Genomic DNA, 16,713 nt, shown 5'->3' on the forward strand with positions numbered 1-16,713 from the left:
GTTTCCCGTTATATGTTAGCATCAAACTAAATAGACTCTTGTAAGGCAAATCGATTGGGAGAATTGTTCACAATTTGCCAAATTGCTGCTTATTGTTAAGTGAGTTGATTTGAATTCACTGCCACCATACAGCGCTTGTGTCTTGAATTTATGCAAAGCGGGGGGGGGGGGGGGGGGTCAGCCAGATGACAGCAATCACTTTTTGTGGCATTTTGTTTGGTGGTGTACCGTCGAGATTTTTCTATAGTCAAATATTTGCCTTGGCTAAATAAAGGTTAGGAAACAGTGGGAAATATGGATAACACCCATGTTATAAATAATGAATCATTTAAGGGATAATAATAATTAGGGGGAAAAACATTTCCTGTGGAACTCGACATAATATAATATTAATCGTAAACATTTTGCTGCTGTGTGTGTGTGTGTGTGAGCGAGAGCAATAGCGAATCAACAGGTGTTTGCGTGTTTTGTGTAATGGGATCCTATGTTTTCGACCAGCACGTGGTTAAAAGCTGAGTTAGGAACAGATGTCACGATGTAAATAATCTAATCATCCCTTGCTCGGCTGCGTCCATCCGTGGAAATTTCCACCCTAAACTCCACTCTATCACGCAGTTTCTTCCTCCCCTGTTTCCAAACAGACCACGCCCACAACCCCCCCCCCCCCGAACTCTCTTATTTCGCCGCGTCTCATTGGCTGACGTGAAGGCGTGTCACGGGCTGACGTCACCGGCTGTGGAATTAAGAAGGACGCGCACAGCATATGGATGCACATAAGTAAAGGCGCCTTTACGACGCACGACCGGGAAGCATCCAGCAAACGCGATTGAAAAAAACCAAATAATCCAGAAAGGTCCTGAATTTCTTCCGCCTGTTCATCTCATGAATATTAAGTAGCTGGTGTAAGCTTCCTTCAAACCGGAACTTGTAACGGGACGGGACACGTTTGGCGTCCGAACAACAGGCAACATCCCGCTGCTCTTTCGTCAGACAGACGGCGGTGACTCAAGAGGAGAGGAGAGGAGAACGATGGCTCTCAGAGGACATCTGCTAAGACTTGCCTGCACTCGGACGCTCGCAGGCGGCCAACCTAGCCGAGCCCAGTCGGTGGCCGTGTTGGGGGCGCCCTTCTCAAGAGGGCAGGTAAAAAAAAAAAAAACAATAACATTGTATCAATTTAATATTTAGCAGACATGAAAGCAAAATGTTAAATTTATTAATAATATTTGATTATATGCTTTATTTTGTCCAGAAAAGGAGAGGTGTGGAACACGGGCCTAAAGTCATCAGGGATGCGGGGCTCATCGAGCGGCTCTCGGGTTTAGGTGAGAACCGGCGTTACGTAACCAGATTTGAAATGTTACCTCACCGCGGTATTTATACACACGCGTATATATTTTCCGCGTACAAGGATTGTCGCTCTCTTTACAATATATTTCGAGGGTGTTTAATACACGCAATCTACTGTAAATCGCTTTAATTTTAAATAAACTGCAATGGCGTCTCATCCGCACGTGTTTCCTCTGCGCATGCTCAGAAACCGCAGACAATGAAAGTGCCCCATTCTTCCTACTCCGCAGTCTGCAAGAGACACAGTGTGCATTTTTGTTTTTCGGTGAAACTTCCGCTGATATGGTGCCGCGGTACATCCTACTCCCAAAGGGAATTTATGGCAAAAAAAATCAAGCATTTAATAACTATATAGATAATTAATCACATGACTTCAGTAATTAACTCACGATTAATCAAAATTTTTATGTCTGTTCTAAATGTACAATAAAAAAATTTTTTTTTGGGGGGGGGGTCATAGTCTTATTAACAAAAGTATAATACTAATATAAATATAAATAGTTTTTGACGTCTATAGTCTAAAAATGTCAAATTTTGCAAATGACCAGGCATCTACATGTTTTTTTTCCCTTCTAGTGGTCCATTAGTGATTGTAAAAGAATAGATATATTACGTTAAATACTTCAGTCAACTCTTCTTTTCAAGGCAATGCTTGAAATGTTTATCATTTGTTTGCGTGCAACACTTTCTCATCAAACTCCAGCTGTAAACACCCCCTACAGACATTTTTTTTCATGTTCATTGATCGTGATCAATCAACGTCGATTCATCCAGATGGAAGACACCGTTTATCGAGGCGCCGTGTCCATTAAATGCCGAGGGCCACCGCGTCAGCACTATTTACAGCGGCAACCTTGCGTATTAAAAGGGAACACTTGAGAATTGTCCTTCGCCGTCTATTCCTGTCGTGCCTGCGAAATGTAATGGGCCACGCGGTTGCCCTCAGAGCACCACGGTAAGACTACACTGTCATCTGGGCTCGTGTTGCCCATATGAACACCCGGCATTGCCTCGACATTCGCCGGGTCGCAGAATGCGCTGCTTTGACATTCACCGCAAGCTGCCGAGACTGAAATCCAAGATGGGAGAGTTGAAGGGGTGGGTCAGCGGTGCTGGTGTATAAGGAATGCACGCTGTTTCTTTGTACTATGGGCTGGCAACAGAATGACTCATCAGATTGGAAGCCACGCATGCAGATGTTGCGTCAGTGGGTTCGGGACGGGTGCACTAAAAAAGGGCTAGATTAAATGTCACCTTTCTGTCTAGTATATATGGTTCATATTTGGTAGCAATCGTGCAAAATCTGTAGTTGCTGGCTACTTCTAAACAAAATGGCAGACATGTATGGCATTTTGAGACTTTTTTTTTTTTGTGGGTCTGCGTGTGGTAAATGGCGCTTTTCAATCCACAAGGCACTCAAAATGCTTACACGCGGACTCCTTATTCACTTACTGATGACGCAGCATGAGGAAAAATTGGGGGCTAAGTGGCTTGCTCAAGGACACTTCGGCATGGCCACAAGGGCCGGGGGATTGAGCCCTCAACCTCTGGGTTGAGAGATGACCACTCTACCACCTGAGCCATGCCGCACCATATGATATACATGGCGACCAATTTCATGTTGCTAAGGATTTGGGAGTTGGGTTAAATTTTAGAGGGTGCAATCAAACAAAATGACTCGCAAGAAGAAGAAATAAGAAAAAGTGTTGTGTTTTTGTTAGGCATGACTTCGAGATTTTATTTTATTTTTTGTGTATATTGGATGGATATGGATGAAGACACGCCAACCAAACAGTAATACCGAAACCAAATGAAAAAAAAAATCCCAGGATGAACGCCTGAAAAAAATGGTGGGTACGTTAAATACCTCAAAATAAAATGGAGCATATTTGACATAATGTCTTAAAAGCTAGATGGAAGTGAAAGGGGAAGCATTATTTAGTTAAGCTATAGCCTAGCTAATAGAAAAAGAGCTTAGGTTTCATTTAGAAACCTTTTTAGGTGAGCGGCAATTACTCAATTATTCACTTTATATTCGGCTGTCTCAGAAGCACTTTTAAAGTGGAAGTCAACCTTAAACATTTCTGGACAATAATATGCTATATGTGACCTAACTAGTCTAAACATGACATCCTGATTTAATATTACATTTGTGGAATATGAGTTATGAAGCAAAATCCAGCCATTTTTCTCCATCTCAGGGGGCGGCCATTTTGACACTTACTGTCGATTTGAAGAAGACATCAATGTTGCTCAGGCAACAACCAATCACAGCTCATCTGTTTGCTGTAGTTGCACCGTGATTGGTTGTTACCCGAGCAACATTGATGTCATCTTCAGTCGACGGCATGTGGCAAAATGGCCGCCTCCTGAGATGGATAAAAATGGCTTGATTTTGCTGCTTATATTCTACTAACACAATATTAACCAGAATACCATATTTAGACTCGTGGGGCTGTATAGAACATATTGCTCTAATTTTTTTTGGGAGAGTTGACTTCTCCTTAAAGTGGAACTGATTAATCCGCGTGGAATGTTTGTTCTTCCATGTAACTTGCACCAGAAACATGGTGGAAGGTTACCTAATTCACATCCATTTTTTCCCGTGGTTTCAGATTACGCCGTGCACGACTTTGGCGACCTCAATTTCCACTACCCGGAGATTGACGAGCCCTACATGAACGTGAAAAACCCCCGCACGGTGGGCGCCGCGACAAAGAAGCTTTCGGGCGCTGTGAGTAGAGCGGTGGGCGCCGGCCACACCCTGGTCATGCTCGGAGGGGACCACAGGTAACCGCGGGACCCACCGAAAACCATTTAGGTGTCCTCCCGCTACCCTGTTTCTAAGTCACTTTGCTTTTCATACAAAGCCTTGGAATCGGATCAGTGGCGGGCCACGCCCAACAGTGTCCTGACCTGTGCGTCATCTGGGTTGACGCTCACGCCGACGTGAACACACCCATGACGTCGCCGTCGGGGAACCTCCACGGACAGCCGGTGGCGTTCATGCTCAAAGAGCTGCAAGACAAGGTACGACGTCGTCGAGTTAAGAATCGAGAAGATGACTCGTCTACGACCATTCCAAGTCGGCTTCACCTGTTTCGACATGTCCGCAGGTGCCGGATCTCCCGGGGTTCTCTTGGGTGAAGCCGTTTCTCTCCTGCAGGGATTTGGTGTATATCGGACTTCGGGACGTGGACCCCGGCGAGTAGTAAGTATTGCTCGATAACGTCTTTCCACTTTTGTCACCTCCGTTTGTGACATTTTGTGTGCTACACAGCCACATCCTCAAGAACTTGGGGATCCAGTACTTCACAATGAGAGATATCGACAGACTCGGTATCCAGAGGGTGACGGAAGTCGCTCTCGATCACGTGCTGGCAAGGTAACGCTCGCACTTAAATAATCCATCCAAGTCGGCTCTTTAAAAGTTGAAGACACCTTTTGACTTTCCCCGGCAGAAAACAAAGACCCATCCACTTGAGCTTTGACATTGACGCATTCGACCCGTCTCTGGCACCGGCGACGGGAACGGCGGTGAACGGAGGGTTAACCTACAGGGAGGGCATCTACATCACAGAGGAAGTTCACAACACAGGTGCACTTATCAATACGGCTCATATATGATCAGTAACTCTGGAAATGTACGTTTTCACTCTCTAAACAAAGCTCGAACGGGCATTCTAGAAGTCTGGGCACTTTCCTAGTGATGGACATTTTATTGCTACTTTTTTTGCTATCAATTTTCAAACTTTTTTTTTAAAGCAATTTTGTGGACATTAAATTGTAATTTTCAGGATTTCCTTGATTTTTTTGTGACATTTTTAGATAAGTATTAAAGCTTTTTAATCTGATCAATCTAGTTTTATTTCTTGCCTTTTATTGAATCAATATTATTTTTCTGGTGGCATTTTTGTGTACATTCTGTGGTCATTTTCGGGATTTCTTTTGATTTGGGACATTTTCTTTTCTGCCTTAAAAACAACAACAACAATTTTCGTTGTTTTTTTTGGGGGGGGAGGCAAATCCAAAGACATTTTACAGTAATATTCTCCCTTATGGTTACTTTTTTAACATTTTCTTTCTTTTTGTTTAAATTATTCAATTCTCTAACATTTAATAATTTTTTTTAACCAATTCAAATGGACATTTAATGGCAATTTTTTGCTTTTCATTTTGGGGACATTTTAAGGTCACTTTTTATTTGAAAAAACAAACAAACATTTTTAGGTAAGTTTTACAACTTTTTCATCTGTCTTTTGTCTCTTCTTTCAGAAAACTAAAAATTTTGGACTGACAAAAAAAACCATTCATTTATCTAAATCATTAATTCATTTGAAGACTATTGATCTAATTTTTTTTTTATGTGTATGTAAAAAAAAACCCCCATCTTTTTAGAGGGCAGCCAGGACCAGCTGGGGGGGGGGGGGGGGGTCAATTCAAAGGGGTCTAAGGACATTGTAAGGATAATGAAACTTTTAAGCATAAAAGTCAGGGCATATCAGACCAGATGCTTTTGTAACACTTTGCAGTTGAGGGACAGAGCTGACATTCGAGCATCCAAATTTCCTAACTTGTTGTCAATATGCAGGTCTGCTGTCAGTCATGGACTTGGTGGAAGTGAATCCGGTGGTGGGGGCGACCCGGGCAGCGGTGGAGGCCACCGCCTCCCTGGCCGTCGACGTCATTGCGTCATCCCTGGGGCAGACGAGGGAGGGCGCCCACGGCGTCATTGACGAGATCCCCTCAACGAAGGACGGCGACACGGAGCAGCTTTGCCTTTGAAAGGTCAAAGCAAACCGCCGCAGACTTTTTTCCACCACCGCCCCCAAGCATTCCGGTGTTGCGTCCATGACTACAAAAAAAAAAAAAAAAAGACTCCAATAGCTAGTTTTTTTTTTTTTGGGGTTCACTTTGTTCATTTTACTGTATTTCGGCGTGGAAAGTATTTGTCTTGAAAGGTTTGCCATGTAAAGCTTAGACAATTTAGACAGCAAAGCCGAATAATTTATTTTGCTATTTTATGTAAGAAGGTATGGATGCCTGCTATTTATTTTTTTGTTTGGTTTACAAGCAAAGGGGACTGCCTCAAAGGGCTGATTGAAAACATGTTTTTGTAGCTGTAGTTACAAATAGAAATTAAATTAAGTTTGCACTTTTGGACCAGCTGTGGTTATTGCATTTTCCCGATGGTTTATTATTTGTTTTAAATCATTTACAATGAAACAATTAATGCATGTGTGAGTATAACAAATTTGAATTCTAAGGCTTTAAGCTACAATTTCATATTTCACTGTAGACACTAAACTGACAGGCATTTGCGTTGTTGTATTAAAGAGTTTATTTTCTGGTCTTGCATCGAAGTGATTTGTGTCTGGGTCTGCCATGTTTTGGGCGCGTCAAGGCCAAAAGAGAGAACAGTATTTAATTATTTTTTTCTTAAAGGTTGAATATTAGAACCATCACTTTTTAAAAATAGTTTGAGAACATAATAAGAGAGTTGTTTATTTTTAAGAGGCTGTCTTGGAAACAACTTTCATAAAATTCATCCTCAAAAAGGTTTTAAAAACATTAATCAACAAACGAAGGAGATATTCTAACAATTATCTGCGATGTTCAACTTTAGAACCGCCACTTCACAAAAATGTTAAATATTCAACAAAAGAAAAAACAGGTACTTGGTTGGAAGAATAGTTATTTGGGGAAACCGTAACATTCACAGTCATCTTATTTATAGATTGAATCATTTCAAAGAAGAAAAAAACCCCCGACAACCATTACTGGTTGGGTACTGCCGTTGGCTTGAAATACCAGTTTGGCTTCATACTAGATGATAGCCAAACCCATTCATTATCGTACTTGCCGGCTTCTTGCCATAAAAGTGAGTCTGGTGCCAGGGTCATGTGAGCTTCAAGTCACAACGGCTCTAGCTCAGAACTGGAAACAGCGCAGTGCGAAAGGGGTAACTAGAGAGATCAGTGCAGTGAAAATAAAAGGCCAAACATTTTCCTTAAATAAAAAACAAAACATTAGCCAATGCTAACTGTGATCAAAGATGTTTGGCCTTCAGAAATTGTTAGCATGGACATGTAAAAAAATAAAAGAAAAATACATTGATCATAGTTAAAAACAATGAAGACCGAAATTGTGCTATGTTTTTATAGTGACTATTGCTAAATAAAGTACCTCATTTTAACACACTGTCGGCCATAGAGCATGTTCTCAGTCCAGCACTGCCTTCACAGAACATCCTCTCTGGTCCACAGATGTCCAAAACTTCCTTTCAGAGGGATTTCTCTGTATGAACAGTCTGATCAAATAGTGCACATAATGATTCTGTGGTTCATTTGGTGAGCAATCCTCATCTAAAGCCGAACCTCCGGTAACACGTTGGGACCTCTCGGGTCCGAAGTTTCACCACCCTCATCGCCGAAAGAACTTGATGTAAACGACAGCGCCCAGAATGGCCAGTTCCATGAGAATGATGACGGCGAGCAGCAGCTTGTTTGTCATGAGCCTGACGGGAAAGTCAGCAAAATGTCAGCCAATTATTTGCGTCACTGCACGCAACAATGGAACGTCAGAAAGCGAGTGCTCGAGCCAAAACGGGTCTATTTTGGTTTTACCATACAGTGCTTAACTTTTCTTTATGTTTATAGTTGTGCTCATAAGTTTGCACACATTAGCAGAATTTGTTAACTTTGTCACCTTTTTTTTTCTCTTTTGTTTAATGATTGCGCTACTCTAATATGCCTTATAGTGCAATTTCCCATTAAAATGAAATGTGCTTTCTGTGACCACCACACAAAATTTCACAAATGTTGTCAGATTATTCAATTAGTGGTGTCCAAACGTTGGCCCGGGGGCCATTTTGGTGCCCACCACCCATTTTTAAGTGGCCCACGGCATACACTAAACACTAAAGACATTTGCTACTAATACTGGACAGATGCCAGGTGTCGGTGCCAATACCAGCCTTATTTTAAGGTATCGGTACTCATGAGGGTGGCCGATACCAGAATCAGCTGCCTTCTCGTGGCTGTTTTACAACCAGGCACTAGAAATGACAAATTAGAGGTTTAATAATGGTCATCTCAGTACAGATTGTTCCTTCTACAAATAAAGAGATGGGATTCGGCGGCCATTCACTACACGGGCCTGATATTTTCTGGCGGGTTACGCGGTCTGGACCACCCAAAAATATTGCAAAATCTTAAATTACTTGGATTATAGAAAGCTGTTCAGGTAGCATTTTTTTCAAAAAATATTGTAATATATAAACAACATGCAATTCTTCTTATTATTATTTTTTTCTGTATGGTCATCAGAAGAAAAAGTTTGGACACTGCTGATGTAGATCTATGAGAACTGTACATGACAATTAAACCATCACTGGTTGGAGTTATCTGCAGGTTTAAGGAAGTCAAATCTAAGACAATTTAGAGACTCTTATGACGCTTCCATCCTATTTCCCTTACTGCCAATATGGAAAATGTGACCACTTCTAAATGAATTCAAGTCATCTGTTCTGAAGGCGATTGCGCTCAACTTGCGAGGTTCCACTGTCGCCACATCAACTCTGAGCTCGCACTTACCGTCGAGACATCGAACGAAGGATTTTCCGCGAGCGACTGAGGTTCTCTCCCGTATTGACCAACTGCCAGGGGAAAAAAACAAACATACTGGGTTAAGTGTCTCGTGCTGCCTTGACACATCTCGTCTGTAAGCAAACACAGAGCAACAGTGGCTTGCGGCATGCTTTTGGCAGTATTTGCTAAAAGAAGAAGTCAACACTAAACATTTGCCAGCAAGTGGCAAAATGGCCACCTTCTGCTTTATAGAACATATTATAGTCAAGAAAAATGTCTTCCTCTTTAATTCTATTTATCAGTTCAGCATGACAAAAAAATAAAAAAATAAAGTAGCTGGGTGCAAACAATCTGCAGCAGCATTAAAGGCGCAATTACAAATGACTTTTTTGGGGGGATTTTTTCTCAGATGTTGAACTGGTGCACATTCCTTAAAACAATACTTGGTGTTGTACTTTCCTAAAAAGAAAAGATCAGTGTTAATTTTGGCAATACATTTTTATTTAGTTTTAGTTGTAGTCTTTTGACTAAAATTAAAGTTGCAGTCAACTGATTGCATTTTAGTTTTAATCCAATTTTAGTCGACTAAATTGACAGTTTAGTCGATATTTTCCTTCAGCATACATTTAAACTTTTATACAGAAAATTATATCACACCTATTTGTAACTGTAGTTTAACACGCAAGACACATTTAATACAACGGCGTCTTTATTAATTGTTTCAATGAAACATGTTGAACTGACAATAATATAACTTAGGTTACACCTAAATAAAAAAAATTTGCATAATTGCTTGAGATTCATTTTACAGCTGCACAATGAATGAGTTTTTCTCCCATCCGCCTTTCATTCCTTCGGATTGGATTTATTTTCGCTTTAGTCATCGACGAAATTGTCAGTCAATTTGAGTTATCGTCTCAATGAATGGCTTCTATTTGAAATTGTTGAATTTTCGTCTGGGGGAAAAAAACTATTGTGACGAACGTCGACAAAATTATCACTGGAAAAGATTTAAGCTGTCATGTATTACAACTACTGTTACTGTGGCAATTGAATGATCATTTTTTTGCACCATTGGCTCCCCCTCCCATGTTCGCCACTCACTCGGTCCCTGGTCTGATCCAGCTGCTCCCGCTGCCCGCCGAGCTCCTCGATGATGTCGGTGCCGATGTGCTCCGTCTCGGCGGCGAGGCGCTGACTCCGCTCGATACTCCGGCTGGCGTTGTTCAGCGACTCGGTGCCCTGCAGGAGCAAGGCCCGCTGCGATTGCACGCGCGTCTGGACAAAAAGGGAGGCGAATAACCAGTCGGAAGCCATTTTGTTGCCGATTGACGGATGTCTCTGAAACGTTATCCTGATTCTGTGGTTGCGGGTGAGTTGAAAGGGATTTTCCTCCCCAATCCATTAGGAAAACGGTCGTGGCCATCAATTGTAAATGTTAAACCAGCCCACTATTATATACACATTTGTTTGCATTTGAGAGGTCATCGAACGCACCTCATCCACAGTCAAAAGTGAAAACATGTTTTTACTTGTCTCCCAATGCAGAGCGCTACGAAAAGCTGGTTTCGTCTACTTTGCCTTAACAAACATATCGCCTGTATTCCCTCAGATCAATTTTTGTATGTTAATTCCAAAAGGTGAGTTTAACAACTTTGAAATGTTTGCGTAAAGTACATGGGCGCAGCCAGATAATTGTTTGCGGGGTGGCAAGGTGACAGAACATCCCATTGTGACGTGGTCAGAAGAGCACGCACGTGCGTGCGCATGTGCTTATTGGCATGCACGTTCACATTGTGTAACAGTCAGGGTTTTTCATCAAATAAAAACGTGCTCATATCCAGAACCTCGCTCAACACGCCCAACGATCGAGTCGAAATAAAAAGCCATGTTATGCTCAGCAGCCAATCGGCGATGACTTGCCAGCGCTGGCCGACACCATTTTGCATACTGCCATCGATGGCCCGTTCGTTCAAATCATATCGAAAAAGCGCAATGACACAAAAATTCCTTAATTCTTCATAATTCTAAATGTTGCTTTCTACTAATGTTTGTTCCTGCTTGTATTACGAATGTGCCGGGCAATGTGCTCGTTATAGTTCATGAAACCATGACTGTACGTACACATAACATACAATAACAATGTGGCCTGCAAAGAAAATGGTTTTGACTAGTTTTGTGACAGTCCATCAAGACAAACGTGCCAATCTAGTGTGTCCGCGTTCTTTCTCTCCACACTCACACTTTGTTGATTTTGCGATGAATAGATGCTGCCGTGACTCCCGTCCGACAGCGGCGCGGCCGAGTTCTTGGCGTCCCGCTGCAGCTTGGCGAGGTCGCGCTGGTAAAGACGTAGCTTGGTTCTCATTGTATTTCGGAAAGATGGCGGAGCATTGCGCAGCTCCTCTTCCATGCCCTGCAGCTGAGGGTGAAACGGGGACAGAGAAGCATCATTATTTTTGCAAGCCAATTGCCGAGGGGAGATAAACGCTCTAAAGGGGAAATAAGTACAGGGTTAGATAGCATTCCTGTGGCGTTCTGACAATACTTTTACAAGCCGTGGCACATCACTTCTTTTGAATTGGGATATGCGAACTTGGTGCCGTTACCCTTCTTTTGGAACTGAAATGTCTATAACTAGACTGAACAGGACACAAACATATTATATAACATTAACCTGTATTACGCATACATGTTTTGGTATTATATAAGCCTAGAGGCTTACGCATATTTATGACATCAGCTGGGATTGGCTCCAGCACACCCGTGACCTTAGTGAAAATAAGCGGTACAGAAAATGGATTTACATGATTTTTTTCTGTCTTACAGTTCGGGCTAAAATAAAAGGCAAACGAACCTTGAATTAATATGAAAGACACTTTATGTCAATTAGAGCCTTGCAGTCTTTCAAGTGTTCACAACAACAACAATATTCTGCCAAACAAGTGTGGCGTAAAAATAACGCAAACAAATCTGTAGTTTTAGAACATCTAGTTATATACATCGTATTACATAATCACATAATAACGCACAAAGAACTTGGTGCCTATGACACATGTCCAGATAATGAACAGAAAGTGGGCCATTGTGGTTAGAAGTAGGCTGTCAGTGACAACCCTAGTTTGAAGTGGACACTTTGGGAGAATTCCATGGCTTGTCAAATTTAAGCCTGCAAGATAGCCAAAAAAAAAAAAAAAAAAAAAAAAAGAGTTATAAAAACAAACTTCTTTGGTGATCTCAATTCAATATTGAATAAAAGGCCAAATGACAAAACAGCAATATTTTTGAAATACAGTACAGCAAAATATATAGTATTACAAATTTTAAAAATCCAAAAACAATACTGATGACGAAACAAAAACAATAAGTTTTTGGTTGTTCTTGAAAAAAACAAAAAACAAACAACCTGTAACATGAATAGTCCATTTATTTATTTATGTTTGTGCCTAAAGAAATATCCTCCAATTCTGGAATGAACTAATTATTTTGCAGTGGTGTTCAGTACACCAATTTCATAATACATTTTCAAACATATTGTTTGCTGTTTTCCTCTTTAAAATTCAATTTCTGCAGCTCGTTTACGGTATCCACTATCCATTTAGATTGTGCAGGTGCTGCAAACGTGATGTTGCTAGCTAACGTTTCCAAAACAATCAAGGTAGCTCACAATTTCCTCCGCTTCCCCTTTCCTCTCCTCGAAGCCCCTCAACAAGCTCTTTTTCTCCTCTGCGAGTGAACAAAAACAAAAAGGTTGTCAATATTTCAAATGTGTTGTTCAGATAGAGAACTCGAGAATTCTGTATGTTTTGTACCTCCATGGCTCCTCAACAGCCTCTCCGGCATTAGCTTTAGCTCCTCGTACAGGGACCTGTAGATTTCGTGCAACTTCTCAAACTCTTCCGATGACATCTTGATTCACTTTCGTCTCAATTTTAACTATTTTTGGGGGGTTTATTAAAGATTCTAAGGAGCCAAATAAAAAAATTGGGTGGCAAGAAAAATTATTTCCGCATGATGGTCCTCGTGATCAAGTGGGGGGAAAAAAATCCTCCAGATTAAAAATCAAACAAATTGCACGAAATGCTTTTTAAACGTGAAAATGTTACGTTACGTTTACATGTAGGGTTTAGTATGTTTAGGAATACTTTAAAAAATATTCTCTATTTTAGTCCAGCGTCAAAATTAGGGAACTAATGACCATTATATGCAGGCGCATTTTGGACACCTATTATTAGTGTCTTCTGGGTGATGTAGTACCGAGTAGTGAATGTCGTGCTAATAAAACGGGCTGCTACATTCATTTGTCCGTGCGTGTAAACACTTGCTTATTGGCTATATTTGTTACCTTGTTACGCCTGTTCATATTATCACCATATTTTGCCAACAGTGACGATGATATATATAAAACGTAATTCAATTCATAGAACGTTTAATTTGGAAGTTTAGTAGAAATTAGAATAAAGTCGGAATTTTTCATTTTAAAAGTAGGGACTTTATTCTCCCAATTTAACGACTTTCTTCGCTTAGTTTTACAATTGTTAAAAGTTTCATACGAATACTTTGTACAATAAATCAGCAATTCATCAATATAAAAAGAATCAAATCCCTTTTACATTTTCAGTGTGCCACTAATATTGTCGTAGAATGAAGTTGTAATTTTACTTTTTTCTTATAAAATTTTCCTTCATAATTATATTATTTCTATATTTTCACAATGGCCCTTATTTGCTTGTAGAATAAACTGATCATTTTATAACCGCCCCCAACCCAGGTAATTTACCGCATCCCTAATATTCATAATCCTGCCCACAATAAAGTCGCAATTGAAAAACAAAACACACACAAAAAAAACACACTTTGTTATTGTAACATCCATCCATGATCCATTCTGGAGAACTTGATACGTGGGGTCCCTCTAGTGGTACGCAAGAGAATCACTGACTTGATTGTTTTAAATGTTCAAATACGCTAAGCAGTGGTGCTCAAGTCCGGTCCTCGAGAGCCCTTATCAAGCCAGTTTCCCATGTTTCCCTCCTGCAGTGCAGCTGAACCGAAATTGGGCACCCCTGCACTAGGGTCTTATTTATTATTATGTTTTTTTTTGCTCTAAAACAGTATAGTTGAGTATAGTTCCGTTGTATTGAACTTTTAGAACTGGTTGTTCAAACATTTATGCACTTGTTTTAATTGTATGTGCAATACTGTACATTTAAATTGAATCCTTATTAACCAGTGTTATGTTCAAACTGTCAATAACAGCGTAGATTTTTTTTTAAATACAAAACGTTTGATATCAAGCTCGAAATAGTTGTGATTCAGTTCGTAGCTGTAAGAACCTCATATCCCATGATGCCATTCGCCCTCCCTCCCTTTAAATACCTCAGCTGTTGTGCTAGCAAGCGCCTACGACAGCATCCCTCCGTGCTACAACGATGTGGCTTTTCCTACTCCTTGCCGGTCTCACCGTGGTGACCTTACTTGTGGTTTTATTCGCTCCTCACATACGGTAAGAAGCCATCTTTTGACTCTTTGACATAGAGTCGCGTGATAGCGTATTCAGTATTCTTTAACATATATAGCATTAGCATGGCGAGGGATATTCATGGCGCAACAAAAATAAATCATAATTTAACGTTACGTTGTTTGTTTTCGCTCGAATTTCTCTCGTTATTAGTCTCCGATTGAAAATCAATGAGAGGGAATATAACGGGGCACTATTTGGGCCAATCGGGAGGCTGCGCGTGGGCGGGAACATCATCTGAATGCTCGTGGCCAGCTGCGCCATTGGCCACGAGCCTTGCGCGCTCCATGGCGTGCTCGTACCTCCTGACGTCGTCCACGCCGTGTGCGTGAATAATTAAACCGATTTATTAAAAAAAAATATATATATTTTTTACGAGGATTAAGTCGAAATATGATAATAATGGCATAATTTTACACAAAAAAAAAAAAAAAAACTCACACCACTCCTAAATTTTACAAATTTCTTAGAGTAGCGTAGTTTTACATTTTACAGTTTTATATTTTCATTGTGGCCTAATATTTGTACAAAAATTGGGAGTTACACTAAAAAAAAAAAAAATATATATATATATATATATTTGACACTTGACAGTAATTAGCGTGACCCTAATGATAAATGTAAATAAAAAATGTTTATCATATTAGTGCTTTTTTGGGGGGGGGGGATATCTAACAAAATATAAATGATAAATGGATTGCTTTTTACAGGAACATTTAACCGCAGCATAGCCTATTGATAATTTGTCACATGGGTTATCAATTCGATACTATGCTGTATTGATGTTTTTCACAGAAGATATGCAGCAGGAGGCGTGTGCATGTCGTCCGCTCGTCTGGACGGGAAGACGGTCCTCATCACTGGGGCAAATACCGGCATCGGAAAGGAGACCGCCATGGACTTGGCCATTCGAGGTTAGTTAATGAATGGGGAAATATGAAGGAAATTCACAATTTAATTGCTTATATACACAAAGGCTCCTTTTTTCTTTTCCAGTAATTAATTCAGGGTCCAACATTAACGGCAGCCCGATGGCGCTGTGTTAGGCGGCCATCATTTATTATGCAGATGCAAATTTCATAAATAAATATAATACAGCCAATAATGGCGACTTGAAGGGATTAAACCCCACAAAACAATCCAGCCATCCATCTATTTACTACACCGTGCTGCAGAGCTGAAAATGTTTTCAATTATTTTGACGTGTCAGGAGCTCGGGTGGTGATGGCGTGCCGCGACGTGGACAAAGGCGAGGGAGCGGCAGCCAGCATCCGGGCTGCGTACCCTGAAGCACAGGTGGAGGTTCGAGAGCTGGACTTGGCCGACACTTGCTCCATACGATCATTCGCGCAACAATTCCTTAGAGGTACAACGTCTGTCAAAGTTGAATTATTGACGCTCGTCTTCCATGACTGACGTTTGCCGTCATTCTTCAGACTTCACCCATCTTCACATCCTCATTAACAATGCGGGGGTGATGATGTGTCCCTACACCAAAACCAACGACGGCTTTGAGATGCACGTTGGCGTCAACCACTTAGGTAAGACCCCGGACTTTGAGCGTCACCAGATACGTCTGGTTGATTATTTCCCACTCTGTCAAGGTCACTTCCTGTTGACGTCACTGCTTATGGGCCTGCTGAAGCGCAGCGCTCCGGCGCGCATCGTGGTCGTCTCGTCACTGGCGCACAACTTTGGTTGGATCCGCTTCCACGATCTGCACAGCCAGGGAAGCTACAACAGCGGCCTGGCGTACTGCCAGAGCAAGCTGGCCAATGTGCTCTTCGCTCGAGAGCTGGCGAGACGTCTTAAAGGTGCAAAATGGGCTTTTTTTGTTTTTATTTTACCTGCCACCCTCAAGCAATCGTCGACTTGGCAAACAAATGCCTCCCTCAAATAATCAACTCGAGACAAATGGAGGCCTCCCTTAAGAAATCATCCATTTAAACACCTCTGCAAACAATCATCTATTCAAGACAAATGTATACAGCCCTCAAACAGCAATAGTTTTGGAAAGGAAGAAACAAACACCTCCCTCAAATAATTAGAAACTTACAATCACCTCCCCTCAAATAATTAGCTATTTCCTAAAAATAATCTTCAGAGTAAAAAAAAAAAAAAGCTTCTTAAGCAACAAGCAGCTTAAATGCCTCTGCACGTAATCACCAACTTAAGACAGGCGCCTCCCTCAAATAATCGGGTACTTAGAAAACAAACATCTCCCTCACATAATCAACTTCAGACAAATAGAGG

General features: G+C 41.1%; 3 protein-coding genes across 10 annotated transcripts in view; 2 read left to right on the forward strand and 1 right to left on the reverse strand.

The window, feature by feature from the left end:
• The first annotated feature begins 726 nt into the window (after positions 1-726).
• arg2 (arginase 2) lies at positions 727-6,706 on the forward strand. The gene is made up of 8 exons (XM_086094530.1): positions 727-1,143; positions 1,253-1,325; positions 3,966-4,140; positions 4,221-4,380; positions 4,467-4,561; positions 4,631-4,735; positions 4,812-4,948; positions 5,942-6,706. Exons 1-8 carry the CDS (start codon positions 1,030-1,032, stop codon positions 6,133-6,135), a joined length of 1,053 nt encoding a protein of 350 aa, XP_085950656.1. The 5' UTR covers positions 727-1,029; the 3' UTR covers positions 6,136-6,706.
• On the reverse strand, positions 3,720-12,997 carry vti1b (vesicle transport through interaction with t-SNAREs 1B). Of its 7 annotated transcripts, none has more exons than XR_015097056.1 (9): positions 12,752-12,997; positions 12,607-12,665; positions 11,182-11,361; positions 10,044-10,217; positions 8,946-9,007; positions 7,728-7,867; positions 7,537-7,647; positions 4,447-6,205; positions 3,720-4,368 (listed from the first exon to the last, which is right to left on the reverse strand). XR_015097056.1 is itself a non-coding variant. In XM_086094533.1 (7 exons), exons 1-6 carry the CDS (start codon positions 12,846-12,848, stop codon positions 7,774-7,776), a joined length of 666 nt encoding a protein of 221 aa, XP_085950659.1. In that variant the 5' UTR covers positions 12,849-12,997; the 3' UTR covers positions 6,840-7,647; positions 7,728-7,773. The 7 variants fall into 7 exon arrangements, 3 of the variants coding, with proteins under 3 accessions (XP_085950659.1, XP_085950658.1, XP_085950657.1); XR_015097055.1 differs by having other exon boundaries at positions 7,537-7,660; XR_015097057.1 differs by lacking the exon at positions 7,537-7,647.
• Positions 12,998-14,295: 1,298 nt separating this feature from the next.
• The window catches only part of rdh12 (retinol dehydrogenase 12), a 4,103-nt gene continuing 1,685 nt past the window's right edge, over positions 14,296-16,713 (forward strand). The window contains exons 1-5 of one of the 2 annotated variants that reach the window (XM_086094398.1): positions 14,296-14,445; positions 15,256-15,374; positions 15,671-15,826; positions 15,897-16,001; positions 16,065-16,274. In XM_086094398.1, the coding sequence (XP_085950524.1) occupies positions 14,372-14,445; positions 15,256-15,374; positions 15,671-15,826; positions 15,897-16,001; positions 16,065-16,274 (664 nt within the window). In that variant the 5' untranslated portion in view covers positions 14,296-14,371. The remainder of the gene's footprint in view (positions 14,446-15,255; positions 15,375-15,670; positions 15,827-15,896; positions 16,002-16,064; positions 16,275-16,713) is intronic. The other variant, XM_086094399.1, reaches the window with a different exon arrangement.

Source organism: Leptonotus elevatus, chromosome 14 (assembly GCF_054856555.1).
Source record: "Leptonotus elevatus isolate MCC_2025b chromosome 14, RoL_Lele_1.0, whole genome shotgun sequence".
NCBI lineage: Eukaryota > Metazoa > Chordata > Actinopteri > Syngnathiformes > Syngnathidae > Leptonotus > Leptonotus elevatus.